Genomic DNA, 25,321 nt, shown 5'->3' on the forward strand with positions numbered 1-25,321 from the left:
ACCTTACAGATGAGAACTAGAACTACCCCGGGCTCCCCCTTGCTGCACTTCCTTTGTCAAGCTGTTTACCGTAGAACGACCTCGAACATCTTTATCCCTCTGGGACATGAAACGAAGAACGACTGTGGGTTTCAATAACAAAATAAAAGAATACGGGTATACAGAAGAACGACTGATCCACATATGCTGAATGTTTTCTTTTGCTGTTAGTATCAAGCAAATTCTCTGAATGGAAACGTGGAGTTGAAGGATGTCCCCGGAGTTGGAACACGGGGGATCGGGCTGGGGCTCCCCCGGCCCCAACGGTAGCCTATAAGCTCACCTCATTGGGCTCTTCAGTCGTTATCCCTCCCTGCCTTGCTGTGTAACATACTTGATGCTTCTCTATCTCATTCTATTTGTCTATCTACAAGATACAAAGCAATCACACGTGTCCGTAAACACTGACGCCTTCATGCAGTTCCGTCTCGGACACGGCATTCTGGGTTTCACACATGTAACACAGGGCCATCCGGTCCAAACAGAGGATCTTTATGAAACCAGTCCAATTCCTGAATGGTCCTGACCTTCTCTTCTTCTCCCGGTTCCCCATAACACATATCCCAGTACTTCTGCTTCGGATACGCCCCGACCATTTTGAAATATTCCCCGCCAGACTCTAGCTCATTCAACTGCCGATGGCCAACGCCCGCGGGGACGATGATCAAGTCACCCTTTTCAATATCCGCTTCGAAGCGTCCAGGGTTCTCTTCCCCACCAAAACACAGACGAGCCTGCCCAGAAACGACTCCCAGGACTTCGTGCGTCGTGCTGTGGTAGTGTGTGTGGCTATACATGCCATAGACCCACTGCGGGATGACCTCGCCGACCTCCTCGAGATGCGCTGTGAGCTGGCTCGGACTTGCTTCAAACGCCTTGTGATATATCATGAGGGGTTTGGATTGGATAGAGGTGTTTGGGATCCTTTTCCACCGGGGGATTTGACGCGAGGTGACTTGGATCTCTGATGGCAATTTGAAAGACATGGTACTATATGGACAAAAGGTGAGTGATCTACTAATGATGAGAGAAAAAATGATTAGCTGAACGCAGGATGATATGTATGGAAGTTGAACCTGTAAGTTATTAGAAGTGAGAAAGTGATAAGATAAAGAGAATACAGATATCAGATCTAGATACTCTGTATCGTCCTTATGGCAAAAGGTTTGTTATGAATTTATGATGCTGGAGGCCACATGTGACGTCATCCCGGCTGGGAAATCCGCAATGCTTCATCTTCTGAGGACAGTGAAGAGCTGGATAGATAGTTGTAGATGAGAGAGATGGAGGAGTGTTTAGGTGCACTTATTATATCAGAATACAAATAGCCACTCATGATCTATGCTTATTCGAGAAGATGCTTAAGGGATATCTATGAGCAAAGGGGAATGGGCTGCTAGAAAGTGTAGCAAGTACTCCTGATCTCACAAGCTTTGTGATTCACTCCCCATAGATGTGACCACACGTATTCGACACTCTATCAACATCACCAAAATCTACTGATGCCTAACAAAGCTTCGTTCACTATGCTCATCTCCATCGAATTCATGACAGACAGCCTTATGGTTCTGTTCTGTCTGCCTGTCGTGGCCTGCCAGGCAGCTAACTGTTCATCTCCCTCACCGCCTACCACTAACATCCCATCATCATCCCGCCGCCCGCAACTCTCCACCACCGCCCAACGCCACGCCCTCATTACTCTTTCTCGGTCTTTAGTCGCGTGTTTCCTCCTTTGTGTCTTGGGTCCTTGCACTTGATTTTCCTGCCAAGTGTTTTCGAGTCAAGTCCTTTGGCTCACATTTGATCTTTCTATCTTGTTTATCCGCATCTCCCTTGTTTGTCCGCCTCGTGCGCCGCTTCCCAAGGCATTGCCTCCGGCGCTCTGACTCGCTGCCGTTGTCAGTTTGTCCTCGTCTCGGGGTTTTGAATTATATCATTTGGATATCGAAGTGAGTCCACTATTCATTCACTATATATCTGTTTGACTCGAGTCTCTATTCTGGATATTTAATCATAGACGTCGCTTTTGGTCGGCGTTTTAGCATTGATCAGGCCAACGCTGACCGTCTCATCATTCCAGGGCGGCCCTTTCTCGACTATCAAAATTCGCTATCATTATGGCGCCTCTTATGCCTCAAACACCCCTCAAGGATGATGTGAACGACACGTGAGTCATTCGCCCGATGTCTTGAATCTCGCCGCTTGAAAGGACTCGAAGTTGCGTTGACTTGGGAGCGAGGCTAATCTGTGCAGATGGGGCTTCCTCGAGAAGGGTATCGACAGCGTTATGCTGAAGCTGGAGGAGGGTGTGGATATGAAAACTGTACGTCTTTGCCCCTGTGCCTCTCTAGTAGTCTCGCAACGTGTGAGAGCGAGCCACATCTGTGCAACACTGCTGACATTTGTTCTTCTGCTCTTGTAGTACATGGCCCTGTATACGTATGTCGTCCCCATTTGTTCGCGAAAACGTCTTGCAGACTGGTATATCTGACCTGACTAACATCGGAGTGAAGCGCGGTCCACAACTTCTGCACATCCCAAAAGGCAGTCAGTAATGGTCAGGGGTTATCGTCGCACCGCGGAGGTTTGTCATTGTATCTATCGAGTTGGCTTCGGCTAGGGAAATGCTAACTCCGCTGTTTCAGCGCATCTACTGGGAGAGGAACTATACAAATTATTGGGCGAGTACCTATCACGACATCTCGAGGCCGTCTACACCGAGTCCGAAAGCCACAGCGAAGAAGCTTTGCTGGGCTTCTACATTCGCGAATGGCTTCGATACACAACTGCCGCCAAATATGTCAACCATCTGTTCCGCTACCTGAACCGTCACTGGGTTAAGAGGGAGATTGACGAGGGCAAAAAGAACGTATACGATGTGTACACCTTGCATCTCGTCAAATGGAAGGACGACTTCTTCATGAAGGTTCATGAGAAGGTCATGGACGCAGTACTCAATCTGATCGAGAAACAAAGAAACGGCGAAACCATTGAGCAGTCGCAGATCAAGAATATTGTGGATTCATTCGTCTCCCTTGGCTTGGATGAGAACGATAGCACCAAGTCCACGCTCGAGGTCTATCGGATCTACTTCGAAAAACCTTTCATCGCGGCGACCAAAGTCTATTACGAGAACGAGTCACGGCAGTTTGTGGCGGAGAATAGCGTGGTTGAGTATATGAAGAAGGCAGAGGCTCGTCTCGATGAGGAGAAGGCTCGGGTGGGCCTGTATTTGCACCCTGATATCACCAAGCACCTCACCGAGACCTGTCTGGATGTGCTCGTCAAGACACACTCGGAACTTCTTCGGGACGAATTCCAAGTTCTGCTCGACAATGAGCGTCAAGATGACCTGGCACGGATGTACCGACTGTTGTCACGGATCCAAGACGGTCTGGATCCCTTGCGGGCGAAATTCGAGACCCATGTCCGAAAAGCGGGTTTGGCTGCTGTCGAAAAGGTCGCTGCGGAAGGCGAAGCGTTCGAGCCCAAGATGTACGTGGATGCCCTCTTGCAAGTGCACACTAGGTATCAGAATCTCGTCAACGAGGCCTTCAACGGCGAGTCTGAGTTTGTGAGGTCCTTGGATAACGCTTGTCGCGAATTTGTCAATCGCAACAAGGTGTGCAAGTCCAGCTCGACCAAGTCGCCTGAGCTGCTGGCTCGATATACCGATTCTCTCTTGAAGAAAGGCTCGAAGGCTGCGGAGGAGTCGGAGCTGGAAGAGATGTTGGTACAGATTATGACCGTCTTCAAATATATCGAAGACAAGGACGTATTCCAAAAATTCTATTCCAAGATGCTGGCCAAGCGTCTAGTACATGTCAGCTCGGTTTCTGATGATGCGGAGACCAGCATGATCAGCAAACTGAAAGAAGCCTGTGGTTTCGAGTACACCAACAAACTGCAACGCATGTTCCAGGATATCCAGATCTCGAAAGATCTTAATGCCAGCTACAAGGATTGGCAGGAGAAGGTCCTAGATGATGATGACCGGAAGAAGCAAGTGGATGCACACTTCCAGATCCTGGGGACAGGTTTCTGGCCACTCAACCCGCCTACGACCGGCTTTTCAGCACCGCCTGAAATTGTCAAGACCTACGAGCGATTCCAGAGCTTCTACTATGACAAACACAACGGTCGGAAGCTGACCTGGCTCTGGCAGCTCTGCAAGGGCGAGGTCAAGGCAAACTACATCAAAAACACCAAGGTTCCATACACATTCCAGGTGTCAACGTTTCAAATGGGCATCCTCGTGCTCTTCAATGAACAGGACACCCTATCCTACTCCGACATCCAAAACGCCACCAGTCTTGCTCCCGAAATCCTCGACCCTAATCTGGCCATCCTTTTGAAAGCCAAGGTGCTCCTGCCAAGCCCAGAAGGGGCCAAACCGGGACCTGGAGCCTCATTCTCTCTGAATTACAACTTCAAGAACAAGAAGATCAAGGTCAACCTGAACATCCAGATCAAGTCGGAGCAGAAGGTTGAGACAGATGACACCCACAAGACGATAGAAGAAGACAGAAAGTTGCTCCTTCAGGTATGTTTTTTATCCCCAACCTTTTGTTGGGACAGTTTTTTTAATTGCCATTTGATTAGTCTGCCATCGTGCGTATCATGAAGTCCCGCAAGAAGATGAAACACGTCCAGCTCGTGCAAGAGGTCATCCAGCAGGTCAAATCACGCTTCCCTCCAAAGGTGCAGGATATCAAGAAGAACATCGAGGCGCTTATGGAGAAGGACTACATAGAGCGATTGGACGGAGACGAGATCGCTTACATTGCGTGATGCGGTTTCTCTTCTCGTTATTTATACTCTTCAGTTCAGCCCTACTACCTTTTTTTGTTACTTTTTGCTTGCTTCGACATCTCATCTTAGCGCCGGTATTTCCTTGTTAATCTTTTTTTTTCCCCATTCTGCTTCACTTTTTGCAGCAAGGGAGTCGGTTTTCTCTTCGCACTGGCAGGGCCATACAACTAACTACTGGAACAACATGATGCTCTTTATAGCGCTGATATGACCAATGATAAACTACTTGATCAACATCAGATAGAAAGATTGTTTTAGACTTCGGTTCGTTGGCTCAGCGCTCACACTTGAAACAATGCCTTGGTATATATATCTTGTCCATGCGTCTGATTTGGCGGCGTAGTTAGTGTGGTCTAATCCGTAAACACATCTCGTATTTACTCCAAACTATAGTTACTACCAGGGGGGACTCGAAAGGTATCCAATCCAAACCACCACATTACATCGCACTGCATGACATACACATCCCATCCCTCCCATTACATCTCACGGGTTATGATCTTATGCTGGTATCAAAACAAGAAAGAAAGGGGAAAAGAAAAAGTAAATTATATGCAAGAAAGCGCAAGCGCTGTTTCTCCAAGGTCTCTCGGGTCGTGTATCGCTAGCAGAGAAGGCTTGTCACGGAAATCCAAGATTCATGGGATCATGGAATCATGGGATGATTTAGTTCTGAGGGGTTTCAGCTAGTGTGGAGGTGGTTGCTTGTGTTGGCTCGGGGCTTGGAGTGTGCGGGTCTGCTGTTGCTGTTTCTGTTGCTAATGTTGCTGCTGATGTGGATATTGATGGTACAGTGTGGGCGTTCTCCTTGTCTGGTTGGGGTGGTGTAGGAGAATCGTCGGGCTTCGCCCTCGACTCCTTGTCGGCGATGGAGGCCTCCCGCGACAGAGGCGACTTGGGGAACGCAGGGAGATCGGGCTCGCTGCTGTCGGCGCTGCCGTCGTCGCGGCGGGTCGGGGAGCGGGAGCCGAAGTCGCCGCTTTCGCGCCGCAGGAGGATGTTGCTCCATCGCTTGCGGCGGCTGCCGCTGCGCGAGAGTGTGCCGGAGTCCTCGTTGGGGCGCGACTGCTGCAACGAGCGGCGGCGGCCGCGCTCTGCATCCGCCCCTTCGGCGATGGTCTTGAGGGTCGGGGAGGTGGTTGAGGAGGGCGAGGAGGGGGTCGTGGCTTTCTTCTCCTGCCACTCCTTGCGTTTTTCGCTGGCCCACGAGCCCCAGGAGCTGAGGTATGCGCCGGCCTTCTGGCTCACTGCGTTCACGGAGGCCTGCGCCTGCGCGATGTCGACGGTGGGGGCCTTGCGGGCGCCGAACCACGAGCTTGTTGTGGTCGAGTTGACGGATGCTGTGTCCGAGGCAGGGAGGGGCGGGGAGCTGACGGTGCTGTTGTCCAGGGAGGAGCGTTGCGATTGGAGCGCTTTTTCTTCGTTGCGCTTGCGTTGGGCTTCGCGCATCGATTCGATGTCAGCCCAGAAGCTGTTGAAGGCGGCGCTCACCTTCTTCTGGCCTGTGCTTAGGTGTCTGTTCAGCGCCTCCCGGCCTTCGCGGACCCGTTCGTCGAGGTGGAGTTCGGCAACCTGTTGCGACAATCGTCGCTGGACATCCTCGATGGTCAGGCCGCCGGCGCAGGGGTGACGGGGTTCAGCGATTGAGAATAAGAGCGCGTCGGATGTCAGCCGCTTGAATAGTGCATAGTTGGAGGTGGTCTGCCACTGTGTCAGGAACTCCGGATTGAATTCCAGGGCCGGGTCCCCTTCGATATTGTACGCCTCCAGCTGCGCTCTGCTCCTCCGGCCTGGTTCGCCATTGTTGAAGGGTTGCAATTCTTCGTGGTACTTCATACACGCGAGCAGCGCAAGTAGGTACTCCTCGAACTGGAGCCTGATAAATTCTTCCGAGCCCATGTACCCGTGATCCTTGGGCCGCTGGGGATGCGCTTCATCCCAAGTATCGTTTATGATCTGAGTGAGGAGGTCAATCCAGCGTCTGTCGGCAGCGGAGAGTATCAATGCATTTCGAAGAGAAGGTGACGAGATGTTAATGGTGTCCTCGTCGAGCTAGTATTTCAATTTCAGCAACACAAATTGGCGTAGACAGAAGAAATGCTCCACTTACATTAATTAAAATATCGCTATAACGATCCTTCTGCTGGAGGAGAAGCGAATTCGTAGAACCAACAACATACGACTTAGTCCCATAATCCGCCAGCAGATCCAGCTGCTGGAGCGGCGTGTAAGGGCCAAACATACTCCCCTGGATGAAGGTCAGAGAAATACAATGAGATGCGTCGGGACTGTGAACCTTTCCAAAAATCTGCAATGGCAATCCCATATATGCTAACACTGCTATCGGTTAGCTTCATTGCTCGGTCACTTAAAAGGAGCCTGAGTTTCCATACATGATGCTCTATCACTCGTTTTCAGAGACGTGGGTTTCTTCACGGTCTGCTCATAGCTGTCGGCTGACGGATCGGCACAATCCTGGAGGCTATTGATGAGCCCCGGTATCAGCGAGATCAGTGAAAACTGGATCATGCATAACCGCTCGCATCGCGAGCCAAAGAAGAGCATCTAGATACGTCAGGCGTATGTTACACAAATAGGCATGAACCCACACATACCTTTGGTTGTAGAAGCAGAGCTTTGAACAGGACGAGAGTCTGATACTTGAACTCGTGAATCATCTCTCGCAGAGAAAGTCCTATGAGAGGGTGTTAGCGACGTCTCCTGACCGATCAACATAAGTGATATGTATGGATATACCGAGATTCTGATCTTTCGATGCTTCATTTTGCTCCCAACTGATGATCAGGCCTTCACGGAATTTCTAAGCCTCTGCATCAGCAAAGCTTGCACTCGCAAATAGAACAGCGCCGGAGCAAGCCAACCTTCAAGATATCAGTGTCGGAGAAATCCCTGTTTGCGCCAGATGCAGTCAGCCACCATCCATCAATCCCAGCTTTGAAATTCCGACAGTCGACAATCGACAGTCCCTCCATAAAAGGAGGACAGATAAATGGTCCAACCTACCGCTGCGCAAACCAAGCGGAGGTCACCACGGAGAGCTTCTCCCTCAACTGCCCCACAGTCTGCGGTGTATCCGTTATCACGACGACGGCCTTTTGTACGGTGGACCTGGTAACGTCCGAAGGGCGGTTCAGGAGCAGGTTCGAGTCGATCTGGCGGGAACAGGCGATGCCGAAGAGCGAGGTTGCGGGCTCCGTCGCGGTCTCCTTCTTGCGGAGGGTGAAGTAGGAGAACTCCTCGGTAGATCTGGTAGGCCAACATAAAATGACATCGTATCAATCGCACGGTTCCTCTTTATCGCTGGGGTGGGGAGATGTGATGGGGGAGGAATTGCTCCATACGCATGCGCTCCATCTGATAGCGCCATGAATGGTAAGAGCGACCAGTCATTCTCGGTCGCAATATCAGTGCCATCTTCTCCAATGCATAGTTCGATTTCTGGGCCTCTAGATGGGGTTAATAGATACGGTTAGCCATTGATGCTTGCACGTCGAGGGCAGTGGGGGTTGCGAGGAACAAATCGGTGATATCGAGTCCGGTTGACATGTTATCTTAACCGCCGCATCTCTCATTGCTCTCATGCTCTCTCCGCTGGTGAGGATTTCCACCGTAAAAACACAGCTCACTCCTTCAGAAAAGAACTCACCTTGCATGGTGAAAATCAATCACCATCACAATAGGCGCTTGGCGACCTTGCATATGAGACATTGCAATGCAAAACAGGGGGGGGTTCCGAATTAAACCAAACGGGGGACCGCAGTGTTGATACGTCCCAAGTCAGTGTCCTTTTTCAGGATGAAGGGAAAAAGATGGGTTTGCGCCGTCCCACGTGTATTCGAGGGCAATGATGATAAGGGGTGCGGGAGACACTCGAGCCGCTTTTTTTTTTTTTTTTTTTCCTTTTTCCTTTCCACCGCAGCTTGAGCTTTGAATATGATACCTTAGCTTCTAACGATCTTCAAGCCAGGGGAAGCGAATCACAGTCTGCGGGCGGTGACAGCGGACGGCGGTGATTGCGATGTTGATTTTTTGGCCCCGCGGCGGGCGGCTCTGGGGTAATCCGCAGCATACGTCAGAGGCCTCTGCACAACGCTTCATGGCAGCAGGAATAATGCGTCTCACGATAGAATGAATGATAGGAAATATCCTGGGGCCAGCTGTGATAACCCCACTACACGATAGTTGAAAATATGGAAATGCCCTTCAAGCCGAGTATCCAAATCGAAACTTGATATGTGTGTATATGTATAGATAAGGAAAAAGACAACGGGACGGCTCTGTATTACAGACATCACTAAGAGGTAAGAATAGATAGACTGGGTCCTCCGCAACCTCCGACTCTAACGACGCCAGGATGGAACAGTTTCATGGTTCAAAGGCAGGCCGTATACATACGCCTGCTACAACAAAAGGGGGTGGGAAAACAAGAACAAGAAAGTAAGAAAAGGGGACGCTGGGGAAGTCTCAAAGCGCACAGACAAAATCGTGATCTTCATCCTCCGTCTACAAAGCACAGAAGAAGTCAAAAAAAGAAAATCGTCTCATTAAACAAATTCATCTGCGCTTCATCTTGCAGATGTCCCATGACCTGGATTTCAGGCGAAGTTCTGCTGGCCTTGTCCCAAGCCTTCGGCAAGGGCCTGGCTGGCATCGTTGCCTTGGTCGATGTTGTGGAAGTCGAGGATCTCCGAGTACCTATGCGTCCGGAGTTAGATTTTCCACCAGAGAATATCCGTTCCAGAGAAAGATAGCCTTACATCATGATTTTCCAGGTATCGACGGGGAGGTCGGCGTCGTTGAATGACCAATCGAACTTCTCTTCCGCCTCGGGCTCATCGGTGGGATCGTGGTAGGGAGAAAGGTATTCGTGCGCAAGTGCTTCTGTGGCACGGATTCTCTTCTTGGGGTCGAAAACGAGCATGCGCTCCAAAAGATCAACCGCTATGCAGTCATCAGCACTGGTCCAGGGAGACATCTCCTGTCCGAAGCAATGGTATACATACCGTCAGGGTCGGCGTTCTTGAACTTGTTCGCAAGAGGCTGGCGTTCACGCTTAGGCAGTGACTTGACGAACCGCAGAGTCTAGCGAAACCCACCGAATTAGCAAAGGGCTGTACAAAGATCCAAACCAGTGATGTCATAGTCGGAGGCTACTCACATTTTCGCTGCAGATAGTCTGAATCACATCATCGGGGGGAGTCCCGAGGAGCTCGGTGATGATGGAAAACTGATTGACGTGGTCCTTTCCGGGGAACAGGGGCTTTCCCTCGAGCATCTCGGCGAAGATACAACCGGTGCTCCAGATGTCTACCTCCACGTCATATTTTTGCCATGTCAACATGATTTCCGGAGCGCGGTAGTATCGTGTCGAGACATAGCCGGTCATCTGAGGATCCTGGATACGGGCAAGGCCGAAGTCGCAAATTTTCAAATCGCAATTTTCGTTGATAAGGATGTTGCTGGGTTTGAGGTCACGGTGGACGACACCGGCCGAGTGGACATATTTCAATCCCCGCTGTAGTTGGTTAGCAACCCAATGCCATTCACAAAGGAACAATCATGAAGGCGCACCAGAATCTGGTATAAGAAGTACTGAATGAATTGCTTTTCCAACGGTCTCGAAGTCAAAAGTCTGTGAAGGTCGGTTCCAAGAAGTTCGGTGACAAAGTAGCTAAGGATCCATCAGAGCTGCCGACTCACAAGCTCGTTGCGAGCTTTTTGCGGGGTTGGGGGGGAAGGCCCGCAGCTTACATGTCCTCGAGCGGCGAAATGAAGATGTCGCTCAAACTAATGATCTGCCAGAATGTTAGATTGCGAACGTGCGCAAAGGTGTGTGATTTGCGGGGCAGGGAGAGAAATTGCACACACATTTTCATGTCGTAAATGCTTCAGCAGCTTAAGTTCGCGGTATGTTCTCTTGGACAAAACGGGGGTGCTGAAGGGCTTCATAATCTTCTTGACAGCCACGGGCTGTCCTGTCAATTGATCTCTCGCAGAACTATTGGAATTCGTAGACGGCGATTGTCAGCTTGCAGGATCCTGAATGAGGCAAATTCGGAGCGCTTTGCCGCAGATCCAAGATAAAGGAGGGGTATGGCATACCAGACCAGGCCAAAGGCCCCCATTCCCACGGGCTGCAGGTCTGTGTATCTGCAAAATCATCAGAGAACTTGTCCGGTATTTTCGATTCAGCCATCGCGAGGCACAGTACCTGCTGGTGATCTCAAAGGTGGTGCCGAAGATCTGGGCACGCACGAACTCCGCCATTTTGGATTATTGTGAGGGACGTAATATATGACGCCTTTTGGGGGGGCGGTGGGAAAAAGATAACCGGTCTGACTTTTCTTCCTCTGCGGCTGCAGTCTTTCTTTTCGAATGGAGGATTTGCAGGCTCGGTGCAATCTCAAAAGAATAAGAGAGGGATAACGAGTGAATCGAGCCGATAAGAGGAAGGGGTGGTGGGAGGACAAAAAAATGGGTGGGAGTGTTGAAGGAGGAAGAAAATACAAAGGTGTTTTTTGATGGAAGCAGTAGTTGTCGTAACTACGTAGGTAGTTGTTCTGGGTCTGTGGGTAGGAATAGAGGAATAGGACGTAGAGAGAGGGGCTGGCAGCAGCCGTGGTAAGTAGGAGAACTAGATAGATAGTAGGATTTAGTCCTCTCGATACTACTCTCTAGATCCTACTAGATATCTAGTTATTATTATTGTTCACTAAACCACCTAACCATCTAGTTACCACTTACCACCTTACCAGTCACTACCAGACACCACTGAGCAAGTCGACTTTAGCAAGTGGCGCCCAGCAGATGTGGGGAAGCGAGGCCCTGTTGCGTCTGCTGCGTTGCTGTAGCCTGTGACTGGCGTTGTTTGGCTGGTCCGTTCAGTTCGAGTCCCGCGAGAAAAATCCAGAAACAAGGACGATGACGTCCGCGACGAAACTGCGAGCGGGAAGAGAGAAAGAAAAAAAAAAAAAATTGATAGTAGTCCAGTCTATAGGTAGGATTATTTGTCCTCGGTCACCACACAAGAAGCAGGTCTTCTAGACCTCAAATTCTGACACAACGACCCATTGGTTGGAAGAGGGTTCCAAACTCTTCCAAGAGTGTTGCAAAAAGAAAGAAGCCATATTGGTGGCCTGGAAAAATACATCCTTGGCGGCACACAAGAGGGGCACATTCATTGCGTGTATCATTCCCCTTCCCCTGGAAGAAATAGTAGTAGTCTAAGTAGTAGTAGAGAAAAATATATCTTATTCAGAACAATTCCTATCTACATAGAACTTAGACGAGATGAGGACGGAGAGAGCAGTCATGACTCTGGGATATCTCGACACTCGACAGCAAGAACAGCAAGATACCCCCCCCATTGCCTGATACCTACAAGCGATGACAGGAAGGATGCAGGCTGCAATAAGACACTCTCATATTAAGTCTCATCACTTATTATTGGGGTTTGGGAATCCGGAAATCGGGAAATCTGGTTCTGGCGTTTTCTGAGGCTTCAAATCGGAACATCGGTCGGTGATAGATGTCGTCATCGTCATTGTGGGGCACATCCGGTTCTTACTTTCCTAACCAGTTCCAACTTCCATCGACCCTGAGGTGGAGGGGGGAAAACACCCCAGGAACCGAGGGAGCCAATATTGGGGCAGCAAGGAAGGAAGAATAGAAGACAAAATCTCACATCTGTAGCTATCTATCTAAAGCATCGTATTCACCTAGATAGTAGTTGGATACCCTCCCCTCCCTATCTTCCTGTCCAAATCAATAAGCTCTGGTCTAGGCAATATAGGATCCAGTCCACCGTCGTGCCCCTTACGCCTTATGGACGACTTTGGTAGGAGATAGTTAGGACCTAGTAGTACGACCCCTCTTCTCTATCACATCCCTTCAGACGCTGGCTATTTTGATAGGTAAATTGGTAGCGTATACCAATCCACTAGAGAACAGAACTACGGATAGCTGCTCCTTTCTGCAGACAAAGGAGTTGAGGACCAAGATGATACATCAATCAAGGACTCAAAAGATCTGAGGGTATCTACTAATTATAATAACACGCCGTGTCTTCTCGTCCACCCCCTTTTCAAAGAGGAATTGACATTCTCCCTGTACTTTTGCCTGTGGTGATATCTGCTCCCCGTGTGTGTATGTGTATGTGGTTGCACCGAAAGCGAATGTCCAACCTGAAGGATCGATCAACGGACATGTGGCAGGGAGAGATATATTGCCCGTTCTGTACAACGCAGCAGTATACAAACCACCTCGAGACTTTGATAAGATTTGACAAAGTCCAGATCATCTGAACTGCTTTGCGCATCGCAATTATCAAAGAAAACCACACCATCCCCCTGACTATCACCAGTTTCTTTGAGCTTTGAGACAGCTTCCTTTGACTACACAGAACAATACAGATCAAAATCTACAAATCTTCTCATCAAACAGTATTACATGCATTCCCAGGCTTCCACTTGCCAATCGGGAGTCATCAAGACATAGCCTCAGCCTCGGAATGCTCCCTGGAATAGTACTCCGTCGATTGTGCCTTGCGAATGAAAGGTCCTGTACCAAAAGACGACCACCTGGGTGGCTGTGTATCAGGCTTACACAGGTAGTACGGTAACATACGGCAAGACTCGGCGTCAAGTGATCACATAAAACACGAAGAAGCACGAGTAATATCGCGGTCTTGAGTAACACATTAGAGGACGGACATTACTAGGTTGACTCTTATCCGGCTGTGATCGTTAGATATCGATCTAACAATTAGTAGATAGATACCACGTACAAATGTATGTTGGACCGTTGAACACAAAGTATAACCGCTGAACCGTTATCTCTGACAAACGACGAAGAGGCTCAAGAGTCAAGAGTCAAGAGCACAAGCCAAGGGGGCCCCAAAAAAGGGCGAGTTTTGATCACATTTTGATGGGATACGAAGTTACGAACCCTGGAAAAATAAGCCTGACCTGCTCCTTTCCGCCGGCATGGCGGTTAGTTAGTTGGCCCATAAAGGTGTACAGTATCCGTAGTCGGTGATCGGTTCTCTACAGGCTACAGCTAGTCAGCTACAGCTCCCAGCTACAGGCCAACAATACTGAGATAGATGCCTTGCTGCCTTAGGTAAACGGTTCTGTCCGTATGACAGGTTATCCTCGTCCTCAACAGAGATCACTCCCGGAACTCAATTGTTGCTAGGCTATGTTACTGCTTACTACGGAGTATCTAGCAAGTTCCTAGAGTGGTCAAGTGGAGGTATTTGATATCTCAAATTGTCTGATCCTTTGTATGACTACCCAACCGCCTCCGTGCAGAGGACAGGGATATGAGGTAGCTACTCGGCTATCTAGGCAGGCAGTTACAGAAGCGGTACTTCTGTAGCTATCACCTCCAATACCTTCGATTATCCGGATCTATCCTCACTATCCCTACTACCCGAGATGCTCGAAGTATTATTAAATCATACTGCCTCACTCTCAATTACACCTGCACAGCCATAATTATCTTAGTGTTCTTTTCTTTTGCCCTTCTCCTAAAATAATGACAGCAGTGCAAACTGTAAGTGTGAAGCGTAGTAAGCTTTGCCCGTCCACGTTTTACCAATAATACCCACTCAACTCCCCCAAAGTCACACCTCAGGCTCCTCTCTCTCTCTCTCTCTCTCTCTTTCTCTCTCTCTCCCATCTCCACTTCTAGCCTGCCTACATGACGATTGGGAATATCCACAACGGGTGTTCACCATACTAAGATATCACCTTTCTCCGGAGTACCTGCAGACCTTGAAGCTCGACGGCAGATCGCAGTCAACCCTATCCACACGTTTATCGTCGCTCTTCTTGTACAATTAAATACACTGTCGTACCAATTACCACAACCAACTCTCACTTAGGGACGCCCTCGACCGCCATACCCGATCCCTATTGCTTACATGATCTCACTTTGAGATCCGCGCTTCATCCACTCCTCCCGATCAACTTTGACTACTCTTTTTAGCGTCGGCTCAGTCACTCTCACACACCTGTCTTTGCTCCGCAATCGAGTCCTGTCACCCCTCATCCCCAATCGATCTGCTCACGGAGAAAAAGCAACAGGAGCTTGCATTTCTCCTTCGCCGACCGAAGCATCACCTCCCTAGTCTCATCGCCTGCGTCACGAGTCGTCGCTTCCGCTCCCCAAACCTTACCACTTTACACTCGTTACGCCCGTACTCAACTTATTATTGCGCTTTCATCCTAACACCGGAACCGCTCGCCGTGACTTTGCCTACTCGACGCCCTTGCGCACAACTCGATTTGGATCAGCTCTCCATCGGTCGCAAAAGCCGGACGTCACCCCGTCGTTGTTACTCTCGCTTTGCCTGGACCACTTCCTTCTAAGAAAAAAAAAAAAAGAAAAAAAGAAACCGCTCGGAAACCGATTTGCTGCAAAGTCTTAGGGGTGCGCGCAAGACCGCCTAGTTTCATGATCATTGTCCCCGAGGGTTTCGGGTGTTCAAGTGTCTCATAGGTTGATGTCGCTCACCTGTGCTGGCTGGCAGCTACTGGTTTAGTATCATCCGCTGTCTGGGAAATAATACACGCAAACTGGCGAAGATGGGGTCGTGTTTTAGCACGGAGGGCACTGGGGATGTGGAACAGAAGAAGAGAAGCCAGGCCATTGACCGCAAGTTAGAGGAGGATTCGAGACGCCTACGGAGAGAATGCAAGATTCTATTACTCGGTCAGTTCTGAATTCGTCCGGATGCGACGGTAATGGTTTACGACCTGGGAGCTAACAAGAGCTTTTCTTTTGCTGCGCGATAGGTTCTGGAGAGAGTGGGAAATCTACTATTGTTAAGCAGATGAAAATCATCCATCAGAACGGCTACACAGTGGAGGAGTTAGCCTTATACCGGCTGACGATCTACAAAAACCTTTTGGATTGCACCAAAGCTCTCATCGGAGCTTATCACCAATTCAACCTCGAGCCCACAAGCTCCAAGGTTCGAGAATACATTGAATTCCTGTCAGAATACAACATCGACCCGGATCCAAATACACCGCTAGACCTTCGAGTCGGGGATGCGGCCACATACCTCTGGAACGATCCATGCACATCGACTGCCTTGGAGCATCAAAATGAGTTCTATCTCATGGATTCTGCACCATAGTCAGTACATGATTCTGCCACTTGTCTGTTGCTTTTGGAAAGAAAAAAAAACACCCCCATGCTTATCGGTTGTTTCCCATGAATAGTTTCTTCGAGGAGGCGAAGCGCATAGCGTCCCCTGATTATATTCCGAATGTGGCCGACGTGCTCCGTGCACGAACAAAGACAACCGGTATCTACGAGACACGTTTCACAATGGGCCAGCTTAGCATACAGTATGAGACGTCTTATATCTCATTATGTCTTCGCATCTTGGGCCGCTAACACAATCGATAGTATGTTCGACGTCGGAGGTCAACGCAGCGAGCGAAAGAAGTGGATCCATTGCTTTGAGAACGTCACTTCCATAATTTTTTGTGTGGCATTGAGTGAATATGACCAAGTGCTGCTGGAAGAAAGCAATCAAGTAAGTTCTATTTCTGTGTCACCCAGCTATGGCCCTCGTTGACATCCGTCCCCCAAAGAATCGAATGATGGAGAGCTTAGTACTCTTCGACTCAGTGGTCAACTCGCGGTGGTTCATGCGAACGAGCATCATCCTTTTTCTGAATAAGGTGGATCTCTTTCGCCAGAAGTTACCACGCTCACCTTTGAGTAAATACTTCCCCGATTACTCTGGCGGTAATGATGTGAACCGGGCCGCCAAATACCTTTTATGGCGATTCAACCAGGTCAATCGAGCACATTTGAACCTCTATCCACAGTAAGGGTTTACTCTGGCTGATCCAATCCATTGTGTTTTGGTCTGACTCCATTTTAGCCTTACCCAAGCGACCGATACCACAAATATCCGTTTAGTCTTTGCGGCCGTTAAGGAAACAATACTGCAAAACGCCTTGCGGGATTCAGGAATCTTATGATCGGTTACTGTCCCCCTTTCTGGTCATTCTATTCACTCGGCAACTCTCGTTACATGTCTTGACAAGACGTGTCTTCCCCGGAACAAGAGTCCCTCTCCCTGTCGATCTCCTCATGGTTATGACCTCGCTTTCAGTCTTTATATTCGTTCGCCATCTTGATACTCTCTTATGTTCGGTTTGAAAGGCATCGGCGTTGCGGTGCAGTCTGTGTCACTTCATTATGTCAGGCGCTTGGGTTGGGTCAAGCGTGTTGGGTAATTTTTTTTTTTTCGCGACATGGTGTTTCTTTCAGTCTGCAGGAGGTATTCTTCATTGGGCAACCGATCTATCTGCATTCGGTCGAGTCCTGATTCTCTTTTGACTCATGGCTTTTTCGGACTGTGTTTGAGGATCTAGTGCCGCAAATTATCTTCTGTTGAAAAGTTGGCGGCCTCAGCATGATTTCCGCATGACAAGTGCCACGGCCTTTGATATCTTTCTGATCTGTCTCGGAGCCACCTATCTCCTTCCATCCTCGATGGTATTTTCCTCTGCTCCTTGATTCTATCCCTCATGCATGATTCTGGCGGTTCGCTTTTTTTTTTCTTCGTCTCTACCGCTGACTACCAAGCTATCTATTATGTTCTTAGTATTTTTTTTTTTTTTTTTTTTTTTTTTTTGTTTTTGCAGCGATTCTATGCATAGGCCTTTCCTGCTGTCTTTTTTCTTCCTCTTTTTTTTTTTCTTTCTTTCTAGTGCTTTCGTTCTCATATTCCGATTGACTTGTCTATCATTCATTCCATTTGTGTGGCAATCTGGTATATATGAAACCCATGCAGACCAACCGTACTCTTCAAGAGGGATGGATGAGTATCGTTTACCGTTCTTGATGCGCATGGGGAAGGGCATGGAAGAGCCATTCGTCACATCAAGATTTTGGCGAGGACAGGTATTTTTTTTTTTTTTGTGAGGGAGGATATCCCTGATGAGCATGTATATGGGGCCTGTATACCTCATTTTCTTGAGTCGCATTGTTGCGGCGACTTACGATCTATAACCTCCATGGCCGAATGGAGGCCGAGATGGTTTTGTGTATTTGAACCGATATTAATATCATATAATTATTTTTCTTCGAATCACTTGACTTGAGCTCTGGTTGCCAGTGTGGGTGGTTTCCCTGAGGCCATCATTATTTCGCTGCACCCAGCATTTAACTAAAAACCGTGGCAATGTTCTGGACGTCTGGTGATCCGATCCTTTCCACTGGTTCTATCTTGTCAAGAGATAGCTCGATAGTTCGATAGCTACATTACATGATAAACTATAAAATGCTTCTGTCAGCTCATTTATTCTCGTTTGTGCCATCCTGTAACCCACTTCACCGGCAGAGGACGGGAGGAGGAGACTGCTCCGTTCTGCTGCCATGGCGATTCCGAGCAGTCCGTTCAAGACCAAATTCATCAGACCACCCATTGGAGGGAAGAAACAGGAGACCATCCTGTTGGGTTCCCTGGTTGTGATTGGCAGACCGAGAATCGGTCGGTTCTTGTCGATGGCGAGAAGTTGTCTAGTTTGTTATAGTGTATACTGAGCTGGTCGTTCCAGCAGGGTCTAGAGTGGTCCCCAAGAGAGACAGGAATAGAGTCAAGACCATTTGTTGATATGGATGCTGTTTCACTGTTCGTAATCAGGATGTAAGTAGATAGTTTTTAGTAGCAATCCTTAGGAGTGACTTTCTCTCTCTCTCTCTTGACCCCACCAAGTAAGTACCTCCTACTCGTCTGTACACAGTACATACTTCGACGTAGCTACAAACTACCTAGTTAGCTACAACTAAGCTACCATCACCACCACCACCACCACTAGAACCAGATCAACCATAAAAATAGCCGTTGCCATCCTGGTCCTATCCCCTGTCCCTCTGCTCTGCTGAGCTTCACTTCCTGTCTCACTCTGATTCTGACCTCATTGGACTGAAGCTATGGCCGCTTTGTGAACTGATTTTACCCCTCCTTCGTCCTTCCCCGTCTCCCGCATAGATCGTTCACTCCTGGTAGCGAGGTATTTCTACCTTTCCGTTTTCCTCGAGTCAAGCACTGAGGGATCTTTCCTTCTTCCTTCCTTTCATTCTTCCCCCTAATTGAATCCGTGCGCATATCGGGGTCTGGCTCTTGGTTACGAATACGGTTTCCTACTGCCGTGCCTCGTCTCTTTCCCACGCTCCACAGAGTTGTATAGATTACTCGTCCACTCTCACCTGCAGCTCCTCACTTTCTTCCCTTGAGACTATACTCAGTGACTTCCCTGTCAATATAATCCCCATCTACAATGTCCGCCCCGTCCTCGCCCCGTCGGGAGAGAAAACCCTCTGTCGGAGCTCCCATCCCCCTGCAGGGTCCCGTGGGTCCCGGCTTCAGTCGTCCAAAGCACAAGCGCACCTACACTGGCTTCGGGCCCGCAGAGATCAAGAGCGTCGAGGCTAGTATCCCGGAGCCTCTTAGAGAAGCGTAAGTCATCTACTTCTGTCGAGAGCTTGGAATAAGCTGCTGTCCTGATATGGTCTTGTCGCTGACGATGTTTGCGTCTTGTCTAGATGGACGAAGCACGTGAGTTCGAGCATGGCGATTCTAGTTTCTGTCCATTCTTATTGAGAATCGAGCCTAATCCTTTTTTTCTTCCCCCTCCATCGGTGTAGTCTGCTAGTGGATTCGCGAACAAGGAAGAATTCGAGGTATGTTCCCCATCCCTGGTGAAGAACACTCCCGGTCATTGCGCTGACGACTGCGGATAGAGAGAGCTCGTCCGCCATGTGGAAACTACATTGGCCCGGTCGCTGTACAACTGCGATGAACTGTGAGTCTGACCATGCTTCGTCCCTTTAGATGGAATTGTACAACTGAACCCTTGCCCAGGGCTGCGTATTCAGGCACTGCTCTAGCCTTCAGAGATCGTTTGATCATTGAGTGGAACAAAACCCAGCAGCGCCAAACTTTCGCTGATCAGAAGAGAGTCTATTGTATGTCGTTCTCCAATCCTTGTTGGGAGCGCTGTCTCCCTGGAGGAAATGGCTGATTGCTTCTAGATCTTTCTCTGGAATTCCTCATGGGCAGAGCGCTGGATAACGCAATGCTCAATGTTGGAATGAAAGACGCGGCTCGGGGTAGGTCCAGCCATCCCTGAAATTAGTATGTGAAGATAACTAACATCTAAACTATAAACTAGAGGGATTGAAGGATCTCGGTTTCCGCGTCGAGGATGTCATCAATCAAGAGCACGATGCTGCTCTGGGTAACGGAGGTTTGGGCCGTCTGGCCGCGTGCTTTCTCGACAGTATGGCGACATTGAACTACCCTGCCTGGGGCTACGGGTTGCGGTACCGATATGGTATCTTCAAGCAAGAGATCGTGAACGGCTACCAGGTCGAAATCCCAGATTATTGGCTCGATTTCAATCCTTGGGAATTTCCTCGCCACGACATCACCGTGGAGATCCAGTTCTACGGCTGGGTGAAGACATATCAAGATGACAATGGAAAGACTGTCCACTCCTGGCAGGATGGCGAAATGGTTCAGGCTGTGGCCTATGACGTTCCTATCCCAGGCTACGGCACTAAGACGACTAATAACCTGCGCTTGTGGTCGAGCAAGGCCGCCAGCGGGGAGTTTGATTTCCAAAAGTTCAATGCTGGTGACTACGAGAGTGCAGTCGCGGATCAACAGCGTGCAGAGACCATTTCTGCGGTGCTGTACCCGAACGATAACCTCGAGCGAGGAAAAGAGCTTCGCCTGAAGCAGCAGTACTTCTGGTGCGCTGCTTCCCTCTTCGACATTGTTCGTCGATTCAAGAAAACCAAGCGAGCATGGAGTGAATTCCCGGATCAAGTTGCCATCCAGCTCAATGACACGCACCCGACACTTGCTATCGTTGAGCTTCAGCGCATATTGGTGGATCAAGAGGGCCTTGAGTGGGACGAAGCCTGGAGGCTTGTGACCAAGACGTTCGGATACACCAACCACACAGTCCTGCCGGAGGCATTGGAGAAATGGTCTGTCCCGCTGATGCAGAACCTGTTGCCCAGACACCTCGAGATCATCTACGATATCAACCTGTTCTTCTTACAGTCTGTGGAAAAAAGATTCCCCAACGATCGAGCGATGCTGTCCCGCGTGTCGATCATTGAAGAATCGCATCCTAAGATGGTCAGAATGGCCCATATCGCGATCATCGGATCTCACAAGGTCAACGGTGTTGCTGAACTGCACTCCGATTTGATCAAGACTACCATCTTCAAAGACTTTGTGGAGATCTACGGTCCCGACAAATTCACCAATGTCACTAATGGAATCACCCCTCGACGTTGGTTGCACCAGGCCAACCCACGCCTCTCCGATCTGATCGCATCGAAGCTTGGCGGATACGAATTCTTGAAGGACCTGACTCTTCTTGATCAGCTGGAGGCGTATGTCGACGACAAGGCATTCCGTGCTGAGTGGTCAGAGATCAAGACCGCCAACAAGCTTCGGCTGGCCAAACATATCAAAGACACCACGGGCTATAGTGTGAATCCGAAGGCCCTGTTCGACGTCCAAGTGAAGCGTATCCACGAGTACAAGCGCCAGCAGCTCAACATCTTCGGCGTCATCCATCGCTACCTAACTATCAAGTCCATGTCGAAGGAGGACAGAGAGAAGCTTGTGCCCAGAGTGTCCATCTTCGGCGGCAAGGCTGCACCAGGTTACTGGATGGCCAAGACCATCATCCACCTCATTAACAAGGTCGCAGCAGTTGTCAACAACGACCCCGATGTTGGCGATCTCCTCAAGGTCATCTTCATCGAAGATTACAATGTCAGCAAGGCAGAGATCATTTGCCCTGCGTCGGACATCAGCGAGCACATCTCTACTGCAGGCACAGAGGCCAGCGGAACGAGCAACATGAAGTTCGTTCTTAACGGCGGTCTGATCATCGGAACCTGCGATGGAGCCAATGTGAGTTTCCCATCCCCGCACCTAGATAATACTTCCAGTTCCCTTGCTGACTATGACCGTGTAGATTGAGATCACCCGAGAGATCGGAGAGCAGAACATCTTCCTCTTCGGCACGTTGGCCGAAGACGTCGAAGAGCTCCGCCATCGTCATTTCTACGGAGAATTCCAACTCGACCCTCATCTGTCCAAGGTCTTCGACGCAATTCGCAGCGACACGTTCGGTGACGCCAGCAACTTCTCCGCGCTCATCTCCTCGATCACGGAGCACGGCGACTTTTACCTGGTCTCCGACGATTTCAACTCCTACATCACGACGCAGGAGATCGTGGACGAGGCGTTCAAAAACCAGGACGAGTGGATCGCCAAATCCATCACCAGCGTGGCGCGCATGGGATTCTTCTCTACGGATCGGGTGATCAGCGAGTACGCGGACAGCATCTGGAACATCGAGCCTCTGGACATGAAGGATTGATTGATTTTCATGGATTAGGTACATGTCTATATGTGATATGGCATCTGCATTTGCAGCGAGGCTCTTGAGTTCTATAATGGCCTACTTGACGATCGTAATTATGACTTGTTCAATTCAAACGTTTCGTTCCTCAGAGGACTATAGTGGTCACGTAAGGGAAAGTAAATATATTGAGGGGCTCCTGGCCAAAACAGCAACATACTACAAGTAACGCTCAATCCATATCAAAGTTAGGTAGGTACAAATATACTCCCAACGTCATAGTTCGATGCAACCACCAAGAAACAGGCCCCACACACAGTCAATAAACAATGCCAGGCTATGGGAACGGAACGGCCACCAAAAAAGGGTCTAAGACGCGGTCAACTCAGCCAGACGGCGTTGTAACTCCGGCACGGCTCGGAGGTGGAGATCTAATTCTTCTTTCTCACTATCATCAATCAACCCCGCAGTTAGCCAATGGAGAATTACATGGGACGAGAGAGAGCCCGCAAGAGGAAGAAAAAATAAGAAAAAGAAAAAAAAAATGAGAATGAAAATGAAAATGATACACCACAGGGAAGAGGGAGTTGGGGAAACACGTACTCTTCCAGCTCCAGTCGTCGCTCCCAGTCTAGACCGGTGAAGATGTAGCCGCCCTGGCCGTCAAACTGCAGGATCTTCTTGTGGTATTTCCAGAGACTGCGGCGGTGGGAGACGGTCATGAGGGTGGTGCCGAGTTTCTTTGCGGTCTCGTACATGACACGCTCGATCTCGAGGGTGACGGAGGAGGTGCACTCGTCGAGGATGGCGAAACGGGGCCGGTGGTAGAAGAGGCGGGCCATGGCGATGCGCTGCTGCAGACCGCCAGAGAGGACGTCGCGCCACTCCTCTTCCGCGTCCCAGCCGCCGGGCCGGTCGACGACGGCGGCAATCTCGACGATCGAGAGGATCTCGAAGAGGTCGGCATCCGTGATGCCCTTGGCGCGCATCTCACGCAGCCCGTCCGGGTAGATGAGCTGCTGGCGCAGGGTACCGCGGGAGAGGTACGGCCGCTGCGGGATGTAGAAGATGTCGTCGAAGCGGGGCTTTTTCACCTTGCCGCCGTAGACGGGCCACAGGCCCCCGAGGATGCGGAAGAGGGAGGATTTGCCGCAGCCGTTGGGGCCGACGATCAGGAGGTGGTCGCCGGGGTGCACGGTAAAGGAGAGCTTCCGGACGAGGACGTCGCCGTTTGGCGAGACGATTGGGACATCGGTAAATTCAATCGAGTCGCTTTCTTCCACCTGGCCGCGGCCAGAGAGCACGGCGGCGTTCTCCTCGGTCGATGCGGAGGAGACGAGCTTCTTCTCAAACCGTCCGGCTTGCAGGTCGTCCATGACCTCCAGAAGCGATGAGACCCGTGCGGTGTGGCCGGCGAGCTCGGAAATTTCCTTGTAGGAGAACATAAGACGGCCGAAGGCATCGGACGAGGACAGCAACATGCGGCGATTGGTGACGAAACCTTTTTTTTAAGGAGAAAGATAACCCGTTAGCTTTCGCATTCAACTAAATCTTTCATATGTGCAAGTGACTTACTCTCGGTACGGTCTCCCATGGTCTGCGTGATTTGGCCAGGGATCCGGAAGAAAACGGGCATACTACACAAGATCAACCCCAGAGCTCCCCAGAAATACTTGATGACGAAGTCCTCCATGAAACCGTGATAAAGCCGCCGTCGTAGGATGCGGTTCACGTGTTTGATCAGTGTGAAGTACCCCTTATCCAGGGTATCCTTCTCAGCCTCATGGCCATGGTAGAGGGCAACTTCCTCGCTGTAATCAATTAGTCTAGAGTGAAGGAATCGGAATTCGCCCTCCAGGCGCGCCTCGTCGGCGACATATTTGCCAAATGGCGGTGTCAGTGCGCGCATGACATTTGCAGACAGCTGCACCAAAAGACTCATGATGAACAGGCCTTCGCCTCCCACGCTCTTCGACAGTGAGTAGTTGTAGATCGCCATGTCAAGTATCGGCTTCGCCAGGTTCGAATACAGTTCCGCTAAGCTGTCGGAGAAGCGAGAGACATCCACCGTGATCAGCTGGTCGGGATTCTTGACCCGGTCGTCCAAGGCCGAAATCGCATAGAACGTCATGTTGCTCAGGTACTTGTCGTGAATATAATCCGTGAGACGCTTTCGGTAACTCAGCGCAAGCTTGCACTGGTGGTAAGAGAGCTAAGTGACGCACACACATATATTAGCGATCTGGTCACAATCCTGCCCCCCGAAGATAAGCCAGCAACCGAACAATCGCAACATCGCCAAACTTACCATGGAGTTCGTAAACGTCGCCGGCACCGCAACAATCATCCACCACACCAGACCCAACAGGAAATCCTTCCCCTTGCCGCGCACCAAGTTACTGACCAACCGCCCATCCAGCTCCGCCACATACAGACTGAGGATCGTCCGCAGCACCAGGAAAACACTATGCCCGATCAGCAGCCGGAACTCCTTACTTTTCCACCCGGGGATCACGATTTTCAGCAAGCGCAGCAAATTCCGAAAAAACTCCCGGTTCACCTCAACCTTCTTCCGGGGCGGGTCGTCGCTCTCGCCCAAGCTGCTGGTGCCGGGCCGCTTGCGCAGCTCCACCTGCGAGCGGGACGCAGCTTTCTGTTCGGAGATGGCATTGTGGATGCGCTTGACGAGGGCGGCGAAGAGGGAGAGGTAGACAACGCGGGAGATGTTCTTGCGGTGGCGGAGGTAGAGCGAGGTGAGGCTGGAGAGGAGCTGCCGGATGGAGCGCTCGGGTGGGAGTATCTTGGACTGAGCGGCCATCGTGACACGAGATGACGGTTGTGCAGGGAGTACGATCGAGGAAGATGAGGTGCTCAAGATACTAACCAGGATCGACGAAGGGCGGACATGACCGTAGTGGTAAGCGACGTTGATTGATTTGATGGGTTCTAGATTAGAGGATGATGATAATGATGATGATGATGAGGAAGTGAAGACGAGGGGAGAAGCAGGAGTGGACATGGAA

At 50.0% G+C, this 25,321-nt stretch overlaps 7 protein-coding genes across 7 annotated transcripts, besides 9 other annotated features; 3 read left to right on the forward strand and 4 right to left on the reverse strand.

The window, feature by feature from the left end:
- Window positions 1–394: 394 nt before the first annotated feature.
- On the reverse strand, window positions 395–1,025 carry ACLA_022490 (cupin domain-containing protein; the record flags this gene model as incomplete). The annotated part of the gene is made up of 2 exons (XM_001268960.1): window positions 395–406; window positions 495–1,025. 2 exons carry the CDS (start codon window positions 1,023–1,025, stop codon window positions 395–397), a joined length of 543 nt encoding a protein of 180 aa, XP_001268961.1.
- Window positions 1,026–2,156: 1,131 nt separating this feature from the next.
- culA (cullin culA) lies at window positions 2,157–4,830 on the forward strand (the record flags this gene model as incomplete). The annotated part of the gene is made up of 6 exons (XM_001268961.1): window positions 2,157–2,206; window positions 2,293–2,362; window positions 2,462–2,478; window positions 2,553–2,623; window positions 2,685–4,582; window positions 4,642–4,830. 6 exons carry the CDS (start codon window positions 2,157–2,159, stop codon window positions 4,828–4,830), a joined length of 2,295 nt encoding a protein of 764 aa, XP_001268962.1.
- Window positions 4,831–5,517: 687 nt separating this feature from the next.
- Window positions 5,518–8,580, reverse strand: ACLA_022510 (putative Avl9 protein; the record flags this gene model as incomplete). The annotated part of the gene is made up of 10 exons (XM_001268962.1): window positions 5,518–6,903; window positions 6,962–7,099; window positions 7,148–7,188; window positions 7,245–7,416; window positions 7,467–7,546; window positions 7,609–7,672; window positions 7,734–7,761; window positions 7,876–8,118; window positions 8,214–8,318; window positions 8,519–8,580. The coding sequence occupies 10 exons, from the start codon at window positions 8,578–8,580 to the stop codon at window positions 5,518–5,520; spliced, it is 2,319 nt and encodes a 772-aa protein (XP_001268963.1).
- Window positions 5,589–5,627: a microsatellite.
- A 171-nt stretch (window positions 8,581–8,751) lies between the features above and the next one.
- Window positions 8,752–8,782: a microsatellite.
- Window positions 8,783–9,467: 685 nt separating this feature from the next.
- On the reverse strand, window positions 9,468–11,139 carry sakA (mitogen-activated protein kinase HOG1; the record flags this gene model as incomplete). Its single annotated transcript, XM_001268963.1, has 9 exons — window positions 9,468–9,567; window positions 9,630–9,813; window positions 9,876–9,954; window positions 10,031–10,387; window positions 10,444–10,543; window positions 10,624–10,667; window positions 10,741–10,870; window positions 10,975–11,022; window positions 11,084–11,139. The coding sequence occupies 9 exons, from the start codon at window positions 11,137–11,139 to the stop codon at window positions 9,468–9,470; spliced, it is 1,098 nt and encodes a 365-aa protein (XP_001268964.1).
- A 3,373-nt stretch (window positions 11,140–14,512) lies between these two features.
- Window positions 14,513–14,548: a microsatellite.
- Window positions 14,513–14,549: a microsatellite.
- A 694-nt stretch (window positions 14,550–15,243) lies between these two features.
- Window positions 15,244–15,271: a microsatellite.
- A 190-nt stretch (window positions 15,272–15,461) lies between these two features.
- gpaB (guanine nucleotide-binding protein subunit alpha gpaB) lies at window positions 15,462–16,877 on the forward strand (the record flags this gene model as incomplete). Its single annotated transcript, XM_001268964.1, has 6 exons — window positions 15,462–15,588; window positions 15,672–16,017; window positions 16,104–16,232; window positions 16,294–16,423; window positions 16,482–16,720; window positions 16,778–16,877. The coding sequence occupies 6 exons, from the start codon at window positions 15,462–15,464 to the stop codon at window positions 16,875–16,877; spliced, it is 1,071 nt and encodes a 356-aa protein (XP_001268965.1).
- Window positions 16,878–17,508: 631 nt separating this feature from the next.
- Window positions 17,509–17,541: a microsatellite.
- Window positions 17,509–17,542: a microsatellite.
- Window positions 17,543–18,696: 1,154 nt separating this feature from the next.
- Window positions 18,697–18,719: a microsatellite.
- Window positions 18,720–19,184: 465 nt separating this feature from the next.
- Window positions 19,185–22,316, forward strand: glpV (glycogen phosphorylase; the record flags this gene model as incomplete). Its single annotated transcript, XM_001268965.1, has 8 exons — window positions 19,185–19,363; window positions 19,450–19,462; window positions 19,552–19,587; window positions 19,648–19,709; window positions 19,769–19,872; window positions 19,939–20,016; window positions 20,079–21,844; window positions 21,909–22,316. 8 exons carry the CDS (start codon window positions 19,185–19,187, stop codon window positions 22,314–22,316), a joined length of 2,646 nt encoding a protein of 881 aa, XP_001268966.1.
- A 351-nt stretch (window positions 22,317–22,667) lies between these two features.
- Window positions 22,668–25,116, reverse strand: ACLA_022550 (ATP-binding cassette long-chain fatty acid transporter PXA2; the record flags this gene model as incomplete). Its single annotated transcript, XM_001268966.1, has 4 exons — window positions 22,668–22,746; window positions 22,902–23,799; window positions 23,874–24,510; window positions 24,607–25,116. 4 exons carry the CDS (start codon window positions 25,114–25,116, stop codon window positions 22,668–22,670), a joined length of 2,124 nt encoding a protein of 707 aa, XP_001268967.1.
- A 139-nt stretch (window positions 25,117–25,255) lies between these two features.
- Window positions 25,256–25,281: a microsatellite.
- The last annotated feature ends 40 nt before the right edge of the window (window positions 25,282–25,321 follow it).

The sequence above is a fragment of the Aspergillus clavatus genome, genomic scaffold (assembly GCF_000002715.2).
Source record: "Aspergillus clavatus NRRL 1 1099423829805 genomic scaffold, whole genome shotgun sequence".
NCBI lineage: Eukaryota > Fungi > Ascomycota > Eurotiomycetes > Eurotiales > Aspergillaceae > Aspergillus > Aspergillus clavatus.